Source organism: Paramormyrops kingsleyae, chromosome 10, assembly GCF_048594095.1.
Source record: "Paramormyrops kingsleyae isolate MSU_618 chromosome 10, PKINGS_0.4, whole genome shotgun sequence".
Lineage (NCBI taxonomy): Eukaryota > Metazoa > Chordata > Actinopteri > Osteoglossiformes > Mormyridae > Paramormyrops > Paramormyrops kingsleyae.
In genome coordinates, this window is record NC_132806.1 from 28,589,932 (window position 1) to 28,615,395 (window position 25,464).

General features: G+C 44.7%; 1 protein-coding gene across 3 annotated transcripts in view; it reads left to right on the plus strand.

Annotated features, from left to right (window-relative positions):
* klhl4 (kelch-like family member 4) overlaps nucleotides 1-25,464 on the plus strand; it is an 84,970-nt gene that overhangs the window by 45,775 nt on the left and 13,731 nt on the right. For all 3 annotated transcript variants that reach the window (XM_023797523.2, XM_023797522.2, XM_023797524.2), the window contains 3 exons: nucleotides 20,577-20,744; nucleotides 21,230-21,366; nucleotides 23,833-24,029. In XM_023797523.2, the coding sequence (XP_023653291.1) occupies nucleotides 20,577-20,744; nucleotides 21,230-21,366; nucleotides 23,833-24,029 (502 nt within the window). The remainder of the gene's footprint in view (nucleotides 1-20,576; nucleotides 20,745-21,229; nucleotides 21,367-23,832; nucleotides 24,030-25,464) is intronic.

Below are 25,464 nucleotides of genomic sequence, written 5' to 3' on the forward strand. Positions count from 1 at the left end.
CATCTGTTTTGTGTAGAATCAACCCAGTAGAATCAACTTTTGCCTCCAGAGCCGCTTCAAGCATACATGTGTTCCGAGAGGCTTTCCTGCACAGTGCTCTTGGACAGAGCTGTTATTTTTGCACTCGTGCCCTTCCTGTTAGCTTTAACGAGGCTGCTCATTCTCCTCTGACCTCCCTCATTAACCAGGTGCTTTTAGCTACAGAGCTGTCCCTGACTGGATGTTTTTTTTCTTGCTCATCGCATTATTCTCGATAAACCATGGATACCATTATGCTTGAAAATGGATGTTTCCGAGTTGCTGAAAGCAACACATCTGATACCGACAATCTCACCGTGTTCAAAGGCGCTTAAATCACGTGTCTTTGCCGTTGTAATACTTAGCGGAACAGTGACCGAACCCCTTGACCCCTGTCTGCAAGCTGCGGGTATATGCTCAACGTTTCAGCCCACAGCCTCAACCACATGCCGTTGAATTGTGGGAGGAAACACTGGTAAGGATGCCCCCTCCCCCACCCCCCCCATTAAAATTGCTGTGTGTGATTGTAGTGACCCCAACCTTGCACCTGTAGCCTCCGGGCTAGGCTCCAGATGCCCTGCAACCCTGAATAGGACAAGCGGCTTCGGGAAATGGATGGATGGATGGATGGATGAGGGGATAGTAGCCCCATCACTGACCATTATAGTGTAGGTTCGAGAATGAGCAGAAATACTAGACTCGCTCCTATCCCATGACCCAGACCAGGATAAATGTTCAAAAATGTATGGATGGATGTATAACAACTCTGAGCTATTAGTTATGTTCTCCCCAAACTAGCTTGATGGGCCAAGTGGCCTCCTCTCGTTTGTAAACTTCTTATGTTCTTATGCTCTCCTGCTCTTATAAATGTTGCACACACAGGCAATGGTATCTTCAGAGTAACGGTAAACGGGAAGGGGGGAGGTATCCAAATATACAGATTTGTGAAGAGAATAAACAACTGATGACATCTTTGGTGTTGAGACTGATTGAAGAATACGACGCCACTGATGGCTGCTGAGCGGAGCAATATTAATAATTTATGAACGATTTTCTGTGTGCTTGAAGGAGGAGAGGGTTTAAGGTGATATTAGTGAGGAAGTCCATTCTAAATATGAAGTGTTTGTCATTACTAATGAATTAAGAGTGTCCACTGACTCATCATAAAAGGCTTCCATTGTAGCTGATGGATAGGGCACTGAATGCCGATCTGCTTCGGTTGTCTGGCAGGAAAATTAAAGTCTGTGCAGGGTTTTCTGACCCACTGATGTTGCAAACAGTTTCCATCACACTCTGCAGCATAAACAGGAAGTATGTCAATCAGACAGGTCTAGGCACTTACGACCAGGTCATTCTCCAAAGACTTATCGACACATTCTGTCACTGTGTGAGGAATAGCACAATTGAATGTTTTATGTTAATTTCTGCTTGACATAATTTGTCAGAACTTGTCACCTGGATCCGTGTCCAGTCCTTTTCCTGAATGACTTCAATGCCCATGTTGCAGATATCTCTTGCACACTAAATTGCCACCCTGACCCATTTATGGAATTTTCTGGATCTCGGCACTACAGATGCGTAATTTATGTGGTAAACTGCCCATTTAGTCAATATTTATGGCCAAATCCTACGCTGATCTTCAAAGAATGCCTCAAAATTAACTTTCAGAAATTTCATCCATGAACTACAGCTTCTGGCAATTCTGAACTGTGTCATTTTTGGAAGCCATTAAATGTTTTGACTGTGTGCCTAATGTCTTGGCCGATTTTTACACTGACCTTGGGTTTTTGCAAAGCTATATAAATACATATGTTTTAGAACCACAGTGAAAGTATACGCAGCATGTGCAACCAGAATGTGATGTAGAAATTGCCAGGTTAAATGTAAGCTAAAAAATATAAACATAGATGACAGCGGATTAATAAATATAGGAACTAAACTGTTTCAAATTTAATTGCAAGCACCAATATAAATGTGACAGAGAGCTCTGTCAGTAACATCAGAAATGAAAATCAATTTTTAGTATGAACTAACAAAATTGACCCTGGACTAGAAATGGGGTAGAAATTCTGGTCTATTATCATAATATTCTTTATTGTTCGAAACACTTTGACAGAAAAAAATGACAAATGGTTATTGCGTCATGCATTAGGTAATGAATTTTTTTTATTACCAACTCAGTGAATGATTATAACAAGTGTTTTAAACCAAAACACTGTGCAAATATCGCTCATGTGGATTGAATGTCTCAATATTTCTTGGCTTGTATTCAGATATACACACATCTCTGATATTTTTATAATATAAATAGCTATTACAAAATGTCATTATTGCAAAAACTATGAGGGGATATTTAATCGGGCAATTCCCCAAGTATAGACATTCAGTAATGACTCCATACATACTTGTAATCTGTTCTGCACTGTCTGGTGATCTACAGAGCTTTATAAAGCTCATCGTGCCAGATCTCCTTGACGCTACCATATCACACCCGTGTGCTCACACCTCCAGAACGCACACACACAGGCAAATCTCACTCTTTTTCTTACATCGCTAGGGGCCAAATGAAGGCGACTATAATTCCTTTTGTCAAGACACAGCTAAAAGATCAGGTCTTCCTTCCTCCCAAAATTGTGCTGAAACTGTTACATACTGAAGGTAGATATCGATCGGGTTTTCCGTCAAGCTGTCCTGAAACGCTGCCCGATTACGGTGAAAATGATTTATTAGGATTTGTTTTTGCCAGTTAATACCTTGGGTGCTGTGCTCCTTGTTACAGTAGACAGCGGGTGGGGGGGGGGGGGGTCAGTATCGCTGCCCTTGAATGATGGACCAGGGCCCTTTCATCTCCCGTGGAAATGAAGAACTGCTATCTAAGTAAATTGCCTGCCAAGTGCAACACCTTGTTGTTTTTTCTATACATTTCCTGCAGCCCATCTTATCCAGAGCCCCATTATACAGACTCTGGGTTACTGGCGACTGTATTCTGGCATTGACCAAAATGGGAAGGATTGAGCTGGCCAGCGCTGGTGGCTCCCTGTCTCCTGCACAGTTTCACAGTGCGTTTGCAGGAGCAGGTATGGCAACTCATAATCACGCTATAAATAACACGTGCCGAAGCCTGTATTTTTTCAGACTGATAAAATATCATTCAATATCTAAGTACGTTAGTCATTTGTGAGTGTATGACAGGTACAAAGCCACGTTTATTCATTAAAAAATGGTTTTAGGTTGCACTTGTCAGCATGTAAGGATGCACAGTTGCTCTGCTTGGGTTAAGTTCTTCATTCAACAGTCAACAGTGCAATGCAGACATGCATAGATGGGAAAGCCTCTGAATCAGCAGACAAATTTCTTGGGGAAGTAGGCACCCTCCTGATTCCAGAAATGAAAAAGCACGCACTACGTGCGGCCAATCAGCACACACATGCCTTATAAGCACCTGGACGTCGACTTGCAGTGCACCCCAAAGACAGCCTTAAGTTACACCCCAAACCATGTTGTGCTAACCAGACGTGTCACAGGTTTAGGGCATTTGAGCCTCAAGCCCCTGATGAATCCAAATGAACCCCAACTAATATGTTTAGCTCAGATGTTTTAACAACTACGCTGGATCCCAGTCCAGGGCTACATTTCCCAAAACCTTGGTAGTGCTATGATTCAATTCAACTCAATTCAATCATATTTGTATAGCGCATTTTCACATCATAAATTGTCTCAAAGCGCTTCACATTATCCCTGCCCGAAGCCCCCAGTGAGCAAGCCAGAGGCGACAGTGGCAAAGAAAAATTCCCAATAAGGAAGAAAACTTGAGAGGAACCAGACTCAAAGGGGGAGCCCATCCTCCGGGGGCCAGCAGAGGAAGGCAAATGAGCAAGATGCCAAAATCCTAATTTACACTGTCCAAATCTTAAGATTTGAGTCTCAGTACTGGGGGCAGGCAGGCAGAGCTGGTGCTGCTTCTGATGGCAGGATGAACAGTGAAACAGCAGCAGGGGAATAAGGAGAGACGTCACAGGGATGAGGGAGGGCAGGCCGGAAAGATGTCACAGGTACAAGGGAGGGCAGGCCGGAAAGATGTCACAGGGACAAGGGTGGGCAGGCCAGAAAGATGTGACAGGGACAAGGGAGGGCAGGCCGGAAAGATGTGACAGGGACAAGAGAGGGCAGGCTGGAAAGATGTGACAGGGACAAGGGAGGGCAGGCCGGAAAGATGTCACAGGGATGTGGGTGGGCTGGCCAGAAAGATGTGACAGGGACAAGAGAGGGCAGGCCAGAAAGATGTCACAGGTACAAGGGAGGGCAGGCCGGAAAGATGTCACAGGGATGTGGGTGGGCAGGCAAGAAAGATGTGACAGGGACAAGGGAGGGCAGGCCGGAAAGATGTGACAGGGATGAGGGAGGGCAGGCCGGAAAGATGTCACAGGTACAAGGGAGGGCTGGCCAAAAAGATGTCACAGGGACGAGGGTGGGCAGGCCAGAAAGATGTGACAGGGACAAGGGAGGACAGGCCGGAAAGATGTGACAGGGACAAGAGAGGGCAGGCTGGAAAGATGTGACAGGGACAAGGGAGGGCAGGCCGGAAAGATGTGACAGGGACAAGGGAGGGCAGGCCGGAAAGACGCCACAGGTAGTGGAGGCGTCGCAGGCAGCAGGGTAGGCAGGATATCTTATGAGCATCATAAATTCGCAGGGATTGGGGCAGGGTAGACCAACCCTCAGACAGATTAGGTCTCTATGCTAAGCGCCTGACGTCTTAAGATCCTAGCAACGCTCCTGCTGCCACCTAAATGACACAAAACAGAAGGACTACAGAGATAGTGGAAAAGTTCCAGCATAAACTGGTTTCACAAGCACATGGTGGTTACTGTCGCCTACAAAGCAGCAGCACACCTTAGTATGTACAACATGACTGTCGCAAAATAACAAAACAGCCGCTATTGCTTTGTTTCCTCCGGCAGCTCTGTCATTGTTCCATTGCACTGTTGCGGTTTGGCTCTCGTTGTGTCTGGGGGTCGCATTGCTCCTTCTGCATTTCTCTGAGCTCCTCAGTGCATTCATAAAGTACCCTCAGTGCTTGATTGTGTATGCGAGAGATCCGCAATACTCAAGCGTCTTGGATACCTCACCGTGTCTGGGGTATACTCTGAGCCATCAAAAGCCTGATTAAGTAAGCAGTTACTACGGATGAATGCGTAGTGAAATTTAAAAAGGCTATTACAAAGGTATTTCAGGAGGAAAACGTGGTTTTGATGAAGATATGTTGCAGAGAAGCCCATGACGGCACAGCCCTATACATGCCTGCCAACTATTTACAACAGAATGGGTTTGATGCCTCTGCTGGAAATGTCCAGAGGATTATGCGTCATATTCCCTTTGAAGACAGCTCAAAGTTCTAGGTAAAGGACACTGAGTCACGGTCCCGTCTATAATTGCTACTTGGTATTCTATCACGGACAAAATGACTTTGCATTATATATACGGTGAAGGCAAGTTAAAGCCGGCCCTCTCACGTGTGTTAACATTGCTGCGTATTAATGTCAAGAGCCGAATTCCCTGTTATTGGAATCACGCTTGCCCTCTTTCAAAGGCTTCGCATCAGAGAAAGTGCATCGATTCTGTCTGTCTTTATTCAAACAGCAGAAGGGTCTTTGAAGATGATCCCTCGCGATTCTGTTTTAACTGTGACTTTGTGCAGTCTGCCATTTTAAATGTGTTCATTCCTATTACACTGGAAGTGTGTGGTGGCTCAGTGGCTCACTGGGTAGGACTGTAGCCGTCACCTCTGACCCCCGGCCCCGTGTTGGTGGAGCCGGTACCTGCTTTTCCATGTGTGAGTGTGTTCACAACCTAATAACATGCTGATTGGAGAACTGGCACTTGTAATGCGTGTGTTGTGTGGATCTGTGCCCTGGTGTCCCATCAGCCGTGGAGCTTCCCCGCCATTTACTTTCTGGGAAAGCCTCCAGGTTCACCAGTTTCTGACAGCGCGGTGGAGAAGCAGGACGGGAGACGGATGGACAGGTGGACGTCAAGGTGGCACTTTTTGGTGTGGCCCCCTCACGCCAACACAGGCTGGCAGCTCCGGCGCCACAGCAGGGGTGGGGTTCGCTTATTTTCATCCAGCGCCATCGGCTGTTGGGTTCGCTGGCAGCCGGAGAAGCCGTCCGCGGGTGGTTTCGGTATTGATGAATACGGAGGCGAATCCAGTCACTGCTTGAACGGACTTAATGCTCCAGCCGCCGCGAGCATCAGAAAATAGGACGGGAGAGAGATCGATAGCTGTCGATGCGCGTGCTTTCATAAGGCACAGTGGGCGTGAAATACAACGCAAACTAACAAAAAGAAAATAGGGTGATTAAAATGGTTATTTACTGAAAATCAATTATTATTTATCAAGTAAATCAGCGCTAACGACCTCGAGGTATTGATTTTTTTTTATCAGATTAGTATGACAAACAAGAGTTGAGAACTCTGGGAGTGTAAAGAACAAAAAAATCACAGCACTGGGAGTTTTCAGTGGGGACAAAAGGAAGGACGTTCCGGAATTTTCCTGTTCGCTGCCCATGATCCCCGAGTGACCTACAAGCGGCACATAGGAATGCATCGTTTTTCTGGAACGTTCCCCCAGTGCTGTCCTCTTCGCCTTTTCTCCATGCGCCAGGCAGAGGGCTCTGCTCCTCTGATGATTAAGCAAACACAACCAGATAAGGCGAGAAGTGTTCAGCTGTCATTATAATAGAAATGATAGAATGATCAAGCATGAAAAATTGTTCAAAATTAATGTATTGTGTGCAGATGTGCCAAGGAGAGCATCCCTTGTAATTTCTGACCTGAAACTGCCAGCAGCAGTAAAGCTGCTGCACTCTTTCTGTAAAATGCTCTTGAATATGAAATATAAAACATAAGAAAGCAATTGTTTTAAAACCTACTACAAAAAACGAAAAAATTACATGATAACTTTTGAATATGTGATTGGCTCTGACTGAGGCACGGTGCATTATTTAAATCATCATAGACTTAATATGTGATTCGTTAGTATTTGTGGGGTCAAATGATTTAATTATTTGTGCAAATCTATGTTAGTCATTCTGAGCTTATTAGGAAAATAATTGTAGTAAAATGTGGAGTGTTGACTTTTAATGGTGTTTAGAGCAGACTCTTCATAATTAGGCCTATATGACCGTATGCGACAGCAGTTACTATATTTGTCTGGCAGGTAGATTAGCCTTGACCCATCTTATTCCCTTATTAGACACACACACACATACATGGGTAAGAGCAGAACCTGGGGACAGATTGTAGGGTCAGACATTTTTCTGGTGTAACTTGGAGCAGGTTTTAGGTTTAAAAATCTCTTTCAAGGGCCTAACAATGATACAGCATATATCTGTACTTGAAAAGTTGTTGGTTTGAGTCCTAGGAAAGCAGTCGTATTACTGCTGTAGTTTGCTTGAACATTGTGCCTTATACAAATTCCTCGGGAAACAGGTCTGTGGTTATTACGAATTGCAAGTGGTATTTTGGTTCTCTTAAAGGCAATGAGTTCCTTTCTGAAAGGCATTTAACGTTGTGAAACTAATGAGCTGCCGATGTATTAGTAGTCAAAAATAATAATCGTATACCAACAATCAGGATAAGAGGTTTCTCAGTCATTCAAAAATAAGAAAGTACATGAGGAAGACGGACAAATCGTGGGACAAACTGGGGTAGGAAAGCAAAAGGAACAGAATCTCTACTAAAAGCTTTTCATCCATTATTCATTGGGAAATATATTGAACAGCAACAGTGTTGAGAAACACATTTATTACAATTGAAAAATAAATAATGCCTTCAGGGGGAAAACGTTCTCAGCACTGAGGATATGAAAATAATTATCTGTGTTACAAACCATCCCTTTGAACGGTGGAGCCAATAGGGGCTCAGAGCGCAAATCCCAGAGCCAGCAGGATGGAGATAAGAAGCACTGCAAAGCAAACGCTTCGCTCATTGATACGTAGGACTTTGCCGTGGACGGAAAACACGGACGGATCCTCCGTCTAAAGAGGACTGTTAGCCAGCGAATCGCCCCAGGGGGCTCGTACCGCAGTAATCCATCTCCATCCCCTCTGTTTCACCTTCAAATGCTCCCGCTTTCACTCCTTTGGCCTGCATTCAGTGTGCGGTTCGTTTTGGACAAGCTTCTCAGCTTCTGATGCCTTCTCAGGAAATCAGATAAACTGAAATTAACCATAAGTAAACATGATTTCCGAGATCACACCGTGTGGTAAACTCGTTCAAGGGAAGCAGCTCTACAGTATGTGAATGACGTTACATATTAGCAGACAAATAACCTATATCGTTTCACTTTTTTAGAACACTTTTTAAAATGATCAATAACTTGCCGCACACTGCCATATATTGATCATTTTTGTTTTTCTTTTGATCTGTCCCTGACAGGAGCACTTGACCTGCTCCCCATGGCTGCCTGTTTGGTCCTGATGCGTTCCTTCATTTCCATCTATTGTGCTTCCATTTCAGTCGCTTTTCTCTTAGTTCCGGTTGTTAGCGTGACTCTCGATAGCATCAGCAGATTTACCATGCCTCTTATCAATTTGCCTGTGGCGCCGACCCGTTCCAGACCTTTAAGAAGGACCGCACGCACATACACAAAACATCACAAGCAGGAACTAAGCATCTGCGCTCCTGTTATTCTTCAAGTTAATCGAATCTGAAAAAATAATTAAAGCAAGAAATGTTTCATAGCTTCATTTTTTTTTTTTTGCTTTAATAGATGCACCGCTGTGCAGACGCGCTACTCCTCAAGCCTGTTGCCCGCTGAGTATCCAATTTCATAAAAACTGCAATCTTAATTTCATTCATTAGTTTTGCTCAAAAACCTCATTTTCGTTTTGAAGGTGGCTTGGTGGCCCAGTGAGTAGCAGCATTGGGTATCTAACCCCTGCAGGATATGTGTCTGTGTGGAGGTTTGGTTGCTCTTCCTATGTTTACGTGGGTTTAAACCAGGAATTCCCGGTTTCCACCTACAGCCCAAAGCTGCTGAAGTGATTCAGTGCCTCCCAGCTGCTGTTTGGATGTGCATGTGTGAGTGGCCTGAAACACATGAGTATTCTGTGTGGGATCTACATTACCTCATGTGCTTTGGATGTGATGAACTGTAGATTACTGTGACTAGGTAAGAGATTATTAAAATTGGAAGAAGTTTCATATTGTGTGATCAATGCTGCTTTCAAAATTGAGTTAGGTCTTGGAAATTGACTGCCATGTACTGGAAGACATCAGAAAGTCTCTGTGCAGTTTTGTCAAAATAATTTACAGTGATTCACTGTGGTAGAATTCAATATAATGCAGAGCTGATTGTGATATGATTTTATCTGTATTCATATCACATTTACTTTCTTCCTGGAAGTCTGTTTCGGAGTATGTTCTATTTTTCATTTTCTATCAGCAGGAATATTAAAAAGACAGAAGGCTGTGCAACGGCAGTACCAAAATCTCATTAATCTCCATAAAATTGACAGATTGAACCCGGGTTTAGAAAATGAGATGACTGACAGCAAACGTCCAGGAGTGAAAGTTTGGTTTGCCAAACTCTCGAATATTGGCTCAGCAGATGACAGATTGTTAGTAGAGCATCTACTCAATTGCACCTTTCTCAACAATTCAGCAATTTCAAAAAGTTGCACTGAAACACCACTGGGGAATCAATTAAAATTAACTTAGTTGTTTTATGCAAGACGATGGGGGATGACGTGTCCCAGGATCAGGCAAATTGAAGAGAGGAGCCCATTATTTCTGTTCATGGAATGTCCAGTATAAATAGCAGATTAGCGCTATAGCACCGTTAGCCTCCATTGATAGGCTCTCTACTGTTGCGACTATGGCTGCCACTACTAATGCTGCTGCTGCATGTATTGCGATGGTGCTGTGCTTTATCATAAGATAATATGCTACCTGCCATTACATAAAAGCACAGAATTTCAAAGCTAAACGATTTTTTTTTTTTTTTACTATTACTCGATGCTGGATTTTTAAGCATTTATGGTGAGTCAGCATTTTCTCCCTCGGGGTATGATGTGTAAATACCTGCGCTTGACGTGCAAGTAACATGATTTTAGCATGTGCCAGGATGCAAATCATGCCATCCAAGCAGACAAAACTGTCAAGCGTGGTTGCGCGGAGGATGTGGAGGTGTGAATTATTTAAGGAGCTCTGCAGCTAGGCAGCTCGCGAAATATCACAAAAACGTCTGAACTAATTAAAACTATTCATGAGGAAAGTAATTACAGTTCAGCCAATCCATCACAGCATTCTGACTGCTCTATATTGCAGTCTATGGCCCCAGTGTTTCATCAGGTCATTTTAAATGCAGGTATTCCAGTAGATTAAAATACCTGTACATAAATGGGTAATGAATGCAATAAAACCTATTAACCTAATAAAAACTGTATGACAAAAATAAAAAAAAACATCAAAATACATTTTTGATGAACATACAAATATATCTCAGGACTGAAAATGTGTGCAATGAGCCACAGGAAGTCGTAATTCTTGAAGGTCAGAGGTGACTAATGTCTTGTGTGATATGATTCGTGATGTCCTTCTTTATTTTTTTCCGTGCCTGCCTACAACCTGTGGTGTGATGAAAATGCAAATGATAATAAAGTATTTGGCGTATTCCTATTTAACACAGAGTAATCGATTGCCCCAGACCTGCGGTGTGTTTGCCAGGAAAAGCTGCCAGTTTGTATGTATTCAACTATCCTGGTTTCCACACCAATGCATCCGACGCACACTGACTGACTGAATGCATCAGGATTGAAAACTCTACTGCAGTGCCTCAGAAATGTTAAGTTTTGTAGCTGAAAGAAGGGGAAAAAAATAAAAGTGAAAGCAGACTGGCTGTAGCTTGGAGCTATATTGGTCCGTGGATGAAAAATGCCCAAGGCTAGATTTCAGTAGGTCAAGCGCATTGGGGTTGGATGTAAAGAAAGTGGGGAGAGGAATTGCTTTCGGGCCCTGTCTCTGAGACTGGGATTCAGTTCGAGTTTTCTTTATCGAACACAGGAGACAAACCCCAACTCCACTTCATGTTGCTGGCACACTGGGCTTTGTTTTGATATAAAATGCAGAGCTTGAAGAGAGAGGTGTGGGTCTGATGCAAGTCTGTGCTTGAGCCACAGAACCACGGTAGCAGCGGTAGCGTCGATGTCTTTCGGCTCGCATCGTCAGGAATTATTTCACGGGGAAGCGTGACTTCTGCCGTTACAAAACGTGCATAAACGCCAGACGGTTGAAGAATAAAGGGGCGTCGCTGCTGTTGGTCTTCACAGTTTTTCAGGTCTGTAATAAAGCATTCGACAACGTGTTCCGTTAAGGCACGATGTCCATAGATTTAAATCTCCGGAAGGGTCGGTCTGCTTGCTTAAGTGCTTAGGAATGGCTGGGCGTCTAGCTTAAAGCTTGATTTAATCTTCACAGGTTCCGGATGCATCACCAGCAGCAAGAGCACATTGCGACATAAAATTCAAAGACATCTGAAGAGTATTGCAGATATTCACATTGCATGTTAGGGCTTTGATGAAATGCATCCTGTATCCAGATGAGCATGGCGGCGCCCTTCTCGATATCTGCAGCACGTCTGCATCTCTTCCTGCCTACTGGGAAACTGCAGGCACAAATGGCTGACCAGTTATAAATCCTCCATGTTTTCCATGTGATTATAGAGTAAAGTAGCTTTAAGTCAACTGAACAAGAAGGCCAATCTTGGCCGAAGCTTATCGCTAATAAGATGAGCATCTGCTGAGCTCAGCAGAACTGCTGTTTTCCATTTAAGGCAGGGATAATGTTGGTACAGAGAACAATAAAAATGGACAGTGTAATTATTGCGGTGGGTATAGAGAGCTATACTCTAGCCAGTACTGTATCTGGGTTTATGTGCTATAGTGAGCTCAGCTGTAAAGTGCCCTAGATTTATAGCGCGGAGTATAGAAGTGCATATATCATGTAGCGCTCCTCTTCCTGGCTGGCTTTGTGTCTGAGAATAACCTGTGCTTTCTTTGACAACTGCTGAAAGGAGCCTGATGAGCATACAGCGTTCATAACTATCACGTGTGAAGAGGAGGATTCTCCAAAAATAAATCTGTCAATTACTCAACAACAACCCTGACCGAAGAGCGGCGAGACTTTCCTGCAACTGCTGTTAGCTTCTTGTTTACCGCGACTGCTGTTAGTTAAAACATACACTAGTGGCCCAAATTTGGGACGGACCTAGCATTTTTGGCATTACGCTTTAAAAATTATTGCATTAATACTGACAGCAAAGTTTATAAACAATTAAAGAATGTTACAAATATCATACATTGGACAATTAAATAACCACTGTTACTGCAATTAAGTTCTGCGATCTCTGAAACTTGGAAGTTTTAAGCTCAGAATGTATTCTGTCTTTACTGTTCTTCTGGACAGTTTTTACATTTCTGAAAACAGCAAAAATGTACTGCATATTAAATTATATTAAGCAGCAGTGAATATGAGTTTTTCCGTGTAAGTTTTTCTAACTTTGTTGACAATTGCATTTTGGAATTCACAGTGTGTACAATCCAAGTTTTGTATGTGGCACCAGAAATCATTTTAGTATATGTGCTGCTGAAGCAAGCATAAGCACCAGTAAAGGATGTTGACAGTAAAGGAATATTCTAGAATTTCTTGTGTGTGAACAGCAATGCTACAAAATATTGCATTAACATATTTAGCGTCATTTTGTTTTTCCAATGCGCTTGCATTCTAGAAAACAGTTCCTGACATTTGATTGTGGTTGAGCAAACTGAGGCTCAAATGTCAGTTTTACGAGCGCCCCGCGGGACGTGGCTCTGGGGCGCTGGCTGGAAATAGGCTCTCTCACCAGTCTCTTCTGCCTCATGCAATACCCCGGAGCATGCTTTGGAATTCATAGCGACATGGTGACATTTAGCTCCAAAAAAGTGGCCACAGATCCTGTTCAGCTCTGGAGCTGAGTGATAATTCTCACAGATGTTTGTGGCGGGGAAAAAGAGAGTGTCTTATGCAACATCTCTCACCGACTCGTGCTGTCAAGGTCAGCTTTTCCAGTTGATGGGCCAAGTCAAGAGTGACACTGTCCTTTGAAGCTCATGGATTTCAAATCGCTGGCCTCCTTTTGAAAAAGTGCACTGTTGATGTTAAAACTACAGATGTTTCTGGTGGAATCTGCCAAGTGACACTGTCAAGGGGTGGATAGCCTCTAGCAATGCATGCAAATACATATTTTTAATAATATGAAATCTAAATATTTTTGTGGTCTTTTCACCAGTTAGGAAAAGAACACAAACAGTGTTAAGGGTGTGAAAAGGTTCCTGTTTAAAAAAAAACAAGCTTGCGGGACACTTATCCTTCCTAATGGTCATTTTAAGTCACATGTCTACCGCAGGGTGGTCATGTGACCCTTGGCAACACAAATCTCTTGATTAAAAGCAAAGGCGGGGGGGGGGTGAAATGCATAGACAGACACGTTCATAGGAACAGTGTTCTTGCCAGCGTTTTAGTGCTGGTAAGAGTATGACAGGTCTTTTGTTGGGGTTCAGTTTCAGCCCATGTAAAACAAGAAATTCCGCAGAGCTGACGTTGACAAGCTGACAAGATCCTCTGAGGACCACGTTTCCCACAATGCCGCATGCCTTTGAAGCATGGAAACAGCTGGATGAGAGGTGACAGATAAAGCCCATTCACAAGTTTATCTGGCTGTTGTCAGAGCCGTACACTGTGCCAACCGGTAGCCGAGAGCGTTGCCCACAGCACCAATCCGATTACCCGTAATTCCTTGATCTTTCTGCACAGGGACTTCAGCTTGCAGTTTGGTGACTAACCTAAGCATTAGCTACACATTAATAATTACACATGCTCGCATTGTTTAATATCTGGGGATAAGAGAGAATGCAGCTCATTACTGGACTCAACCTACCCCCTCTTTCCCCACATCGACCCTCTTTTCAATTGCCTCTAAACCCAGCGGACTTTTAGTAAAAATTTTCACAGTAAGAATTTTAGATGTGGTGGAATTAGTTGTGGTCTATGGAAAATTAGCAGATCATTCAGGTGCTGTATCACTGAGGCCCTAGGAAGAGTCAAAGAGTGAATTGAGTTGAATCAATGAGTCGAGTCAATTGAGTCATCTTGCTGATCTCTCGAGCAAGTTGCAGGGGGCAAATTATAATGCTTTGCAAAAGTTTGTGCCAGATAGTGACATTTTTGATGATGGATACTGTCTAATTTCTAAAGAATGATAAAACATCAAAGATAATTTTCATGACGACTCTTGTGAAAGTCTCACCGAGTGCAGGTGCCCTAGATTTATAGCGCTGAGTATGAAAGTGCATATATTATACTTCTTTATGACCCTGATTGACCATCTAGATGCCTTATCAGCAGCCAGTTCTAACTGGGTGCTGATCTGGTATGATTTCACGCGTGATAACAGTGTGCAGTTTGCTATGAGGTATCAAGGCTATTTCTTTGTTCTGAAGACCATTTAGTGCGGTGTGTGAAAAATAAGGATTTTAAAAGTAGTCTGTACTTAAATTATTCATTTGTTTTGGGTAGAGAATTATTCAAATTAATTTTAAAAAGGAAAAAACTATGGCCACAAGACTAGACATCACTAGGAATAAATAACTGATAAACATGAATAAATCTGAAGAGGGATGGCACTGCTGCTTCACACCTTCAGGGTTGTGGGTTTGAATCCCACATCTGTTCTTTGGAGTTTGCAGGGTCATCCCAGGTCACATGGATCTCCTTCCCCAGCCTTATGCAGACTGGGATAGGCTCCAGACCTCTCCTGACCACTTGTGTAGTCTGGGATAGGCTCCAGGCCCCTCCTGACCACTTGTGCATCCTGGGATAGGCTCCAGGCCCCTCCTGACCACTTGTGTAGTCTGGGATAGGCTCCAGGCCCCACCTGAGCAGCATTGTGCATCCTGGGATAGGCTCCAGGCCCCTCCTGACCACTTGTGCATCCTGGGATAGGCTCCAGGCCCCTCCTGACCACTTTTGTAGTCTGGGATAGGCTCCAGGCCCCTCCTGACCACTTGTGCATCCTGGGATAGACTCCAGGCCCCTCCTGACCACTTGTGCATCCTGGGATAGGCTCCAGGCCCCTCCTGACCACTTGTGTAGTCTGGGATAGGCTCCAGGCCCCTCCTGACCACTTGTGCAGCCTGGGATAGGCTTCAGGCCCCACCTGAGCAGCATAGTGCATCCTGGGATAGGCTCCAGGCCGCTCCTGACCACTTGTGCATCCTGGGATAGGCTCCAGGCCCCTCCTGACCACTTGTGCATCCTGGGATAGGCTCCAGGCCCCTCCTGACCACTTGTGTAGTCTGGGATAGGCTCCAGGGCCCTCCTGAGCAGCATTGTGCATCCTGGGATAGGCTCCAGGCCCCTCCTGACCACTTGTGCATCCTGGGATAGGCTCCAGGCCCCTCCTGACCACTTGTGTAGTCTGGGATAGGCTCCAGGCCCCACCTGAGCAGCATTGTGCATCCTGGGATAGGCTCCAGGCCCCTCCTGACCACTTGTGCATCCTGGGATAGGCTCCAGGCCCCTCCTGACCACTTTTGTAGTCTGGGATAGGCTCCAGGCCCCTCCTGACCACTTGTGCATCCTGGGATAGACTCCAGGCCCCTCCTGACCACTTGTGCATCCTGGGATAGACTCCAGACCCCTCCTGACCACTTGTGTAGTCTGGGATAGGCTCCAGGCCCCTCCTGACCACTTGTGCAGCCTGGGATAGGCTTCAGGCCCCACCTGAGCAGCATAGTGCATCCTGGGATAGGCTCCAGGCCGCTCCTGACCACTTGTGCATCCTGGGATAGGCTCCAGGCCCCTCCTGACCACTTGTGCATCCTGGGATAGGCTCCAGGCCCCTCCTGACCACTTGTGTAGTCTGGGATAGGCTCCAGGGCCCTCCTGAGCAGCATTGTGCATCCTGGGATAGGCTCCAGGCCCCTCCTGACCACTTGTGCATCCTGGGATAGGCTCCAGGCCCCTCCTGACCACTTGTGTAGTCTGGGATAGGCTCCAGGGCCCTCCTGAGCAGCATTGTGCATCCTGGGATAGGCTCCAGGCCCCTCCTGACCACTTGTGCATCCTGGGATAGGCTCCAGGCCCCTCCTGACCACTTGTGTAGTCTGGGATAGGCTCCAGGCCCCTCCTGACCACTTGTGCAGCCTGGGAAATACTCCGGGCCCCTCCTGAGCAGCATTGTGCATCCTGGGATAGGCTCCAGGCCCCTCCTGACCACTTGTGCATCCTGGGATAGGCTCCAGGCCCCTCCTGACCACTTGTGCAGCCTGGGATAGGCTCCAGGCCCCTCCTGACCACTTGTGCAGACTGGGATAGGCTCCAGACCCCTCCTGACCACTTGTGCAGACTGGGATAGGCTCCAGGCCCCTCCTGACCACTTGTGCAGCCTGGGATGGGCTCCAGGCCCCTCCTGACCACTTGTGTAGTCTGGGATAGGCTCCAGGCCCCTCCTGACCACTTGTGCATCCTGGGATAGGCTCCAGGCCCCTCCTGAGCAGCATTGTGCATCCTGGGATAGGCTCCAGGCCCCTCCAGACCACTTGTGCATCCTGGGATAGGCTCCAGGCCCCTCCTGACCACTTGTGTAGTCTGGGATAGGCTCCAGGCCCCACCTGAGCAGCATTGTGCATCCTGGGATAGGCTCCAGGCCCCTCCTGACCACTTGTGCATCCTGGGATAGGCTCCAGGCCCCTCCTGACCACTTGTGTAGTCTGGGATAGGCTCCAGGCCCCTCCTGAGCAGCATTGTGCATCCTGGGATAGGCTTCAGGCCCCTCCTGACCACTTGTGCATCCTGGGATAGGCTCCAGGCCCCTCCTGACCACTTGTGTAGTCTGGGATAGGCTCCAGGCCCCTCCTGAGCAGCCTTGTGCATCCTGGGATAGGCTCCAGGCCCCTCCTGACCACTTGTGCATCCTGGGATAGGCTCCAGGCCCCTCCTGACCACTTGAGCAGCCTGGGATAGGCTCCAGGCCCCTCCTGAGCAGCATTGTGCATCCTGGGATAGGCTCCAGGCCCCTCCTGACCACTTGTGCAGCCTGGGATAGGCTCCAGGCCCCTCCTGACCACTTGTGCATCCTGGGATAGGCTCCAGGCCCCTCCTGACCAGCGTAAGAGGTTAGCATTTGAATAAGTAAACAAATGGAAAAAAAGTTACAGGTTTTGTTTTTTTTTCCCATGTTTGAAATAACTACCCAACATTAATCATTATGATCCAGAGCTTGAACACAATTGCAATAAAGCTTTATGGAGAAATTAAACCACACAATTCAACCATCTGCCTAGATACTATAAAACCGCAAAGGGTGGTTACAGCCAGGGCAGAGCCCACCCGTATCTCTCTCTGCTCGCTCACCGGCAGCTGACAGGTGTAAACCGGGTCTTAGTGTAAAACCAGGCTTTATGTCCTGTCTTCATGGATCATGTTGGGACTGACGGAGTGCATCGATTACCCTATCCCGGCTCTCAAGCTGGATTTATGGGACGATTACAGCGTGATTGCTGCCGCATGCGATTACTGAGAGGCCTTTTAATTTACTTAGCAGATTGTTCTTCAACTTTTCTGAGTGATACAACAGCGATTCATTCAGCAGGTCTGTAACCTATACAAATGTACAGAATTACTGAAGATTTGTAAATGGAATGACTACCAAGACCACTGAATGCTTATATGATAACAGTTTGAATATGCACAGTAATAAAACTGGCATGTGGGATGAGTGGGTAAGTAATGTTGCCTCCCATCTCCAGGGACGAAGGTTTGGTTCACATCATAGATGTTACTCATGGGGGGGACATCCCACCCAATACTCAAAACAGTGGGGTTTGTCCCATCCAGTATTTTCCAGGTATTTGCTTTAAAAAATATGAATAAACTTGTCAGGATTTGGTTCTCATCTAAGCTACTGACTGGAAGTAAAAGACGCTTAGCTGTCGATTTCGGTTGCATACGCATAAACGGAAGCATGCAGTCAGTACTGAAACGGACGGGCAGCCTATACAAAGTAACACGTATGAGGTCATACAGGATAATGTGAGAGGACAGATTTGACTCAGTCACTTAATGGATCTGTCCCTCTCCCCCCAATATCGAAAACACAGTGACACCCTTTGTTCCAACCCCGGCTCCTGTGTGCGTGGGGGGCTTGAATGTTCCCTTTGTGCTTCTCCAGGTTCCCATTAAATACTTTGGTTTCCTCCTGCAATCCAAGGTTTCCCGCAGTATGTGATTGTGTTTGAACCTCTGAAAGGCTGACATCACGTCCAGGGCGTCCATTCGCCTCCACTGGTAAAGGCTCCAGTTCACCGAAGGTGGATATGTCTATAAATTTTGATTCTCGCTGGAGCTCATACCCTGACTGTTGGGTTATAACCATAAAGTCAAGACCACATTTTTTTTAGAAACTACAGAGACCTCATAGGAATGAGAACAGCTATAGATAACAGCAGCTGAAGGCCCAGATTATACGAATCTGAAGGCATGGTGTAGAATCTTCATTGCTCAGAGGAGGAAGGCACCAGTAAAAGCTTTGGATGCTTCGATATTCCAGGTGTTTCACCAGATGGCTGAGCGCCAGCAGAAGCACAAAGCTGGGTTAGAATTAAATACTGATTACAGCAGATTCAGCTCATTTAAAACCACCAACAATAGCATACAATGGCACCTAATCCACATAATAAACAATTAACAAAACTCAGTTCCTTCAGCAATAACCCGCAAAGTTAATTACATTGCTGAGGCAGAACAAGATGACATGGTTGATATGAGTTTTTTTTTTTTATATAAAATTTGCATATAAATTTTGTGTATTAATATGCTGAATATGTATTATACTGCAGAAGATTGATCATACTGCTTGCAGGTCTAGCACGTTGTCATTGGTGGGAAAATGCTGAAATCCCATAGGCGGGGAAAACGCCATCTTCCCATTGGCAGGAAAGTGCTGGATCCCCATTGGCGGGAAAGTGGCAGGTTCCTATTGGTGAGAAAGTGCTGGATTCCCATTGGTGGGAAAGTACAAACAAGACTTAAGTTGTTGGGATGAACTTTTCTCAGACTGTCTGGGCTCTTTATGTGTTCTGATAGGCAATTTTTGTAGAGCAGACACGGATTTTCTCCATGAAGGACAACAAAATTCAGCACCCACAATTTGCAGAGAGTTCCGGGGATTATTTTGTTCCTCTGCAGAAGCGTGTAATCCAGCGCTCTGCTGGGAGAGAGCTTAACATTTCCATTTATACAATACTGTTGTGCAGAAGAAGGAGTCAGATCTCATGGGAAGACCCACATCTGTCAAAAGACATTTCATTCCTTCATCGACTTATAGGATGCATTTGGAATGTAATGATACTGATTTGGGCCCTGACCTGCGTAAAGCAAGCCGACGGGATTATCTGGGCGTCTGCTAAAAGCTGCGAAATTAAGCACAGGACTGTGACTGCAGCTACATCGCGACAATCTGCATTACGGCTCGGGACGTGTCACGGGGAGGGGAGTGATTCCGGCGTATGCTGGGCGGGGGGGGGCGCATGGGGCCATAGGAGCAAGTTAAAGGCAGGCTGTGGGGAGGGGGGCAGCTCAGGCGGTACTGGGGATGGCACATTGCATACTTGTGGTGGGAGGAGTTAAAACAGAATCACCATACCCCCCTTTCCAAAGAATACAAAACACCTGTGTTCATGCATATCATTATTCTTGTGATATTTGTTTTTATTAAACACCTTCTCCTACTTGTATGTTATTATATATATTGTGTGTATATTGCTTCTATATTGTATATATTATATGGATGTTGTATGTACTTTATTGTTTTCACGATTCTGTTATTGCTATTTATTGGTCTTCATCGTTATATGTTGTTTAATATTTAATTCTGCACAATAAAGAATTTCATTGGACCCCTACAATTGACAGAAAAGCTTTTGATGCCTTGAATTAATTAGTTGTCGGCTTATTTGTGCAGTAAAACGGTTCTTTGGGAGTATAGGGCCGTTTCTGTCCTGTTATAAATGTACATGTAGGCCTCTGTCATTAGCTGGTGCTGCTTTGCCCATTTGTACAGCTGGATGTTTTACGGGAGCAGATCAGCGCCTTGGCGGCCGGCAGGCTGAGTGGGCAGCACCGCAGCCTCACACCTTAAAGGCTTCTATGCTCGCTTCCTGCTTTTACTTTGCTGCATCTCCCTGTGTCTGCGTGGGCTTCCTCCCACAGCCCAAAAAGCACGACGCTAAGTGAATCAGGGCCTATGAGTTGCCTGTAGTGTGTTTGCCCTGTGATTCCTGGATAAATGGTTCTGGAGGACGGATGGATTTTTTCGTGGCTCACTCAGGGGGTCTAGAGGCAAGGCAGACCCCCCCCCCCCAACCACCCCCATACACTTAGCAACACTGATCAGCAGCCCCCGTGTACACGTCCAGAGGCAGCAGATAACTAGCTCCATCTTCCTGTCATCTCCCTAGGTTGTCTTTAAGCAGCTACACCAAGATGAGCTCCCACTGCTCGGACGAATATTTCCAGGCGATGAATCACGCTGAGCAGACCTTCCGCAAGATGGAGAACTACCTCCAGCACAAGCAGCTGTGTGATGTGCTGCTCATCGCCGGTGACCACAAGATCCCCGCCCACAGGTGAGCACAGCACCAGCACTGGACGCTCGCTGTCTCTGCTCAGATATCAGTGAGGGCAACATTCCCACCTTAATATATCTGAACCTGCAAATCAGACATCAGTCACACTTTACTGCTGTGTCATTGATCAAGCCACTCAAATTGCACCAAAAACTTTATCCAGTTATAATCACAGCGTGGCTGCAGTTTAACGGGGCCGCTTACATTTCAGTGTTCAGCAGGGTTCTTGATCAAAGTCGATATTTATCATTCACAATTATACAGCAAGACATTTCTGACAAAATGTATAGCAAATAAAAGATTAATTCTTTTAGCTGATAACTCTATACTTGTTTATCCCTGTGTGAATCCACTGAATGTGCGGTACAGACCATAATTCATAATTGGACTGACTGTTAGCAGAAATGCTAAAGAGGCCCACGCACAGATGCTGGTGTGCTGGGCCCTGCTGTCATAACGGCCAGTGCCCTCTGACCCGGTCGCAGGCTGGTCCTGAGCGCCGTGTCCGACTACTTTGCCGCCATGTTCACTAACGACGTGCGGGAGGCCAAGCAGGAGGAGATAAAGATGGAGGGTGTGGATCCTGAAGCTCTGCGGTCTTTGGTCCACTACGCGTACACAGGTGCGTGGTCTCCAGTCCTTCTCCGTCCTGCTCAGCAGAGAATCTGGTGCAGAAAAACCACAGTGGTATTTGCAGCTATTAACCTAACCTCACCCTATTCATGAAACACTAGTTTCCTGTGTGTGGCTCAGTCAGTTTGTGCTCTATACCCATGATCAGAAGGTCATCAGTTCAAATCCTGTGGTGGGCAGAATGGCTTAATTTTTGGGCCCTTGAGCGAGGCCCTTAACACCCCCCAAGTACTCCAGAGACCATCTGACTCTGCTTTGTCCCTTGCATATCAATATGGATACAACCATCTGTTAAGTAAGTAAATGTAAACTCACTACTGAACAAAAACTGCATTCCACTATGAAAGAATTAATCAGTATGTTTATGTGTATAATGAAATACTGCATTTAATGATGTGGTTCTTTAAAAGTCCTAAACCAATATGACTGCTTGTTTGGATTTTGAGTGAATGTATGATACATCTTAAGATAAATTGAGGAAAATAGATTACTTTGTTCCCTAATAAATCTTCATTGGTTCAGCTGTAAATATTCATTGGGAAGAACAAGGCGTCATTCCAGGCAAGTGGAATTGGAAACTGCAGACTCCTGAGAGTCAGATTTGTCTTGTCAGGCTGTCTCATAGGTCTGGCACGTCTGAATACAGACTGCAGTTGATTAAAGTATAAGGCAACTGGAATACTATAAACCTTTGAAAAACATGAGTGCTGAAAACCTATAGTTGACATCTGAATATATTTACAGCATATGTGTGTATATATGTCATTCATTTCTTAAAATAAAGTATTGAATAAATATAATTATAATTTATATAAATGTATAATATGCCAACATATTCTTTGATGGGTTGATGTTACTCTGAGCCAATGTCTTCGAAGAAGGCAAACAAGAATTGTAATTTGATTCCCACCATATGACGGGGTTCAAATGTTTCCTTTGAGATTTCAACCAAAAGTCATACTGCGTTTATTTTTTAATGTCCAGTGTAATCAAACACTGTGGACAAAGGACTCGCCTTTTCTGAAAGCCGTTACGCCCAATGACATCACCAAAACACCCTCCTATTCCAGTTCATGCTGGAAACTGAGAGCAAAGCTTTGGGGCCCTGTACATAGATTAATACAAGTTAATATATTATTGGTCTCTCTCTCTGCTAAGCACACTCCCCATTGTCTCATGTCTATGTGTTCAAAGAAGCATTTGTAGTATGCAGGTGTTTACATTTGTATAAAATATTCCATTTTGTGCACATTCTTGGTGTAATGCACTGTAAGGAATCCTCCAGGTTATGTCCAAATGCCAGCCAAATTACTGTGTCTAACTGTCACCTGGATCTGAATCAGCAAAGTGCTTGTTTTGTAATAGAGAAGTCACTGTATTGAGTCTACAGAGACAAGTGCTTATTTGCGCAAGCGTTTAATACACTGAATATCAGAAACTATATATGAAATTAGCAGTTTGATAAACACCATTTTGGCAAAGCAAGCTCGTCTCTCTGTAAAATCTGGAGATAATGAGACGCATCTGTATCAAATTGCTCTGATATGAATTGTATATGGTTGCTAAAGAACTACGTCGAGTTTGGTGAGGAAGACTTTTGAAATTGAAAATAATTCGCTGTAATTTGGGTGAACCGCAGTGCTGTGGATTGGAGAGGATGGGGGGGGGGAGGTTTGCATGTGTATTGACGGAGATGATCGATGGGCCTTAGTGGCAGAACCTGTGCAGCTCTCAGAATGATTTACATCTAATCAACCCCGGTGGGTATTTGCTCAGTGACATTAAAAATCATTCCTGTCTCTCCTCTCTCTCTCTCTCTCTCCCTCTCTTTCTCTCCCTCCCTCTCCCTTACACACACACACCCCACCCACCCTCCTTTTCTCTTTCTTGCCCTGTTTGCCATTAGGGCTGAATCTAGGAATATTTCCATCCAAAACAAACAGTCTGTTTTTTTCCAGTGAACAGGAAAATACAATCTGGAAATATTTTGGGTTTCTGTTTTTTCTCCAGATGACACAATCGATTTGGCACACAGACAAGCACAAACTCATCTATGTTTAATGAAACACATATTACGGCTGTACTCAGTGAAACTGACATCAGTTGTTGTTTCATCTTACGCTGCAGTAGAGCCCCTAATATAAAAAGATTGCCTCCAGACGATGGCACAGATGTGCCGTTGTCGTTCGTTGGTGTCACCAAGGCTACTTTTCATCTGTTTGCCTCTTTTTTTAAGGTGTTTTCTTGCTTGGGTTGGCCATACAAATGTATCATTGTTCTGGAAAAGCTATAAAGCTGTGCTGATATCTTTGACTCACTGAGATGCCTCTTCTGATCTGGGCTTCAGTGCACATCTTCTGTTAGATGTTCCGTTTAATGTGGTATCAGGTGACATGGCTGCTACGGTGCATCAGGCTGATGGTGATGGGCTCATGATGTCACGTCAACCACACAGGCGTCCTGGAGCTCAAAGAGGAGACCATTGAGAGCCTCCTGGCGGCGGCCTGCCTGCTTCAGCTCTCCCAGGTCATTGAGGTGTGCTGCAACTTTCTCATGAAGCAGCTCCATCCTTCCAACTGCCTTGGGATCCGCTCCTTCGCCGATGCACAGGGATGCACGGACCTCCTGAATGCAGCCCATAGCTATACAATGGTAAGCCCAGTTCTCAGCCCTAACAAAGAAAGGCCCATTTTTTATCATTTTAATTAATACTAGTAATCATTAGAGTTATATTTAATGAGCCATAACCCAACACAGCTATAATAAACTAGAGTATTCTGAAATCACTACCCATGTCGATAACACTTTACTTAAAACAGTCATTATACTGCATTACACATTCCTTCATAATGCATGATAATGCATTCATGAAGTATTATAAACACAACTATAACTATTTATAAAAAAGCACAACACATTATAGCCATGTTTATTATGCATTATGAATGCTTTACGAAGCTGTCATCTATAATGCACTTTAGATACCTTCATAATGCAGTACAAAGCGTCTTTAATTCTTATACCGACCATTATAATGCATTATGAAGGCATTTATAGTATATTTTAGATGAGAGCTTCATAGAGCATTCATAATATAATAAACATATTTATAATGTGTTATGCCTTTTTATAAATATTATAGCCATGTTTACATACTTTATGAATGCATCCTATTGCATTATGAAGTTAAGTATAATAAATTTATATGACTGCTTTAAGTAAAGTGTTCCAAAAATGTTTGCACTTGACCTTGTGAAATTTACATTACATGGAGGGAGTTTTGCCCTTGGGTCTTACATAATGTGAATGAAAATTATTAAATTCTTTGATAACCTAACAATATGCTGCCCTCACTTTGTGATATGGAGCTAATTATGTTCTTTATTTAATCAATATTGAACAGAGATATAGGATGAAATAGGAACCACACCTCGTGAACGAAATATAAACGCGGCTGAAATTCAGAGTGCTGTCTCGAGCACAGCGAGGAACGCAGAAACAAGGGCAGCGGAACGTTTCCACCAGAACGCTTTGTTTCCAGTATGCAGCCAGAAGGTCACAGGAGTGTAGAGGACAAACGCAAGAGCAGATGAGGGATGCAGGGACGTCTGTCAAGATCCAGGGCACATATCCAAGGAATGAAGCACCCCACCCAGGGGTGGAAACAACTGAGATGGGGTGTTATCTCTCAAAGAACATCTGTGCTGACTGTTTACACAGAGCCCTCTACTGTGGAAAGGTTAATCCAATCAAGGGACAGAAATAGGCCAACTTCCTGTTCAATCCCTCCAATAATGAACATGCAAACTGCAGAACTTCCTGTCCTACTATCTTCTAGGTGCAGATTAGTGGTGCTATTTCTGAAAAGCTTGCTTTTTTATCTAAACTTATTCTGATCACTACATCCTGTTACATTCTATGAAATTCACGGAACACAGACTACGCAAACAGCTCTTTCTTGTGCATAAACTGTCAGTCTTTAATAACCTTAGTAGCCCAGACAGCAAGGCGCACCAGTCTCCATGGAAATAACACATCAGAGTTATTTTTTTTCTATTTTTAGTCAGTATGTAGTTTCCTGGAAGGA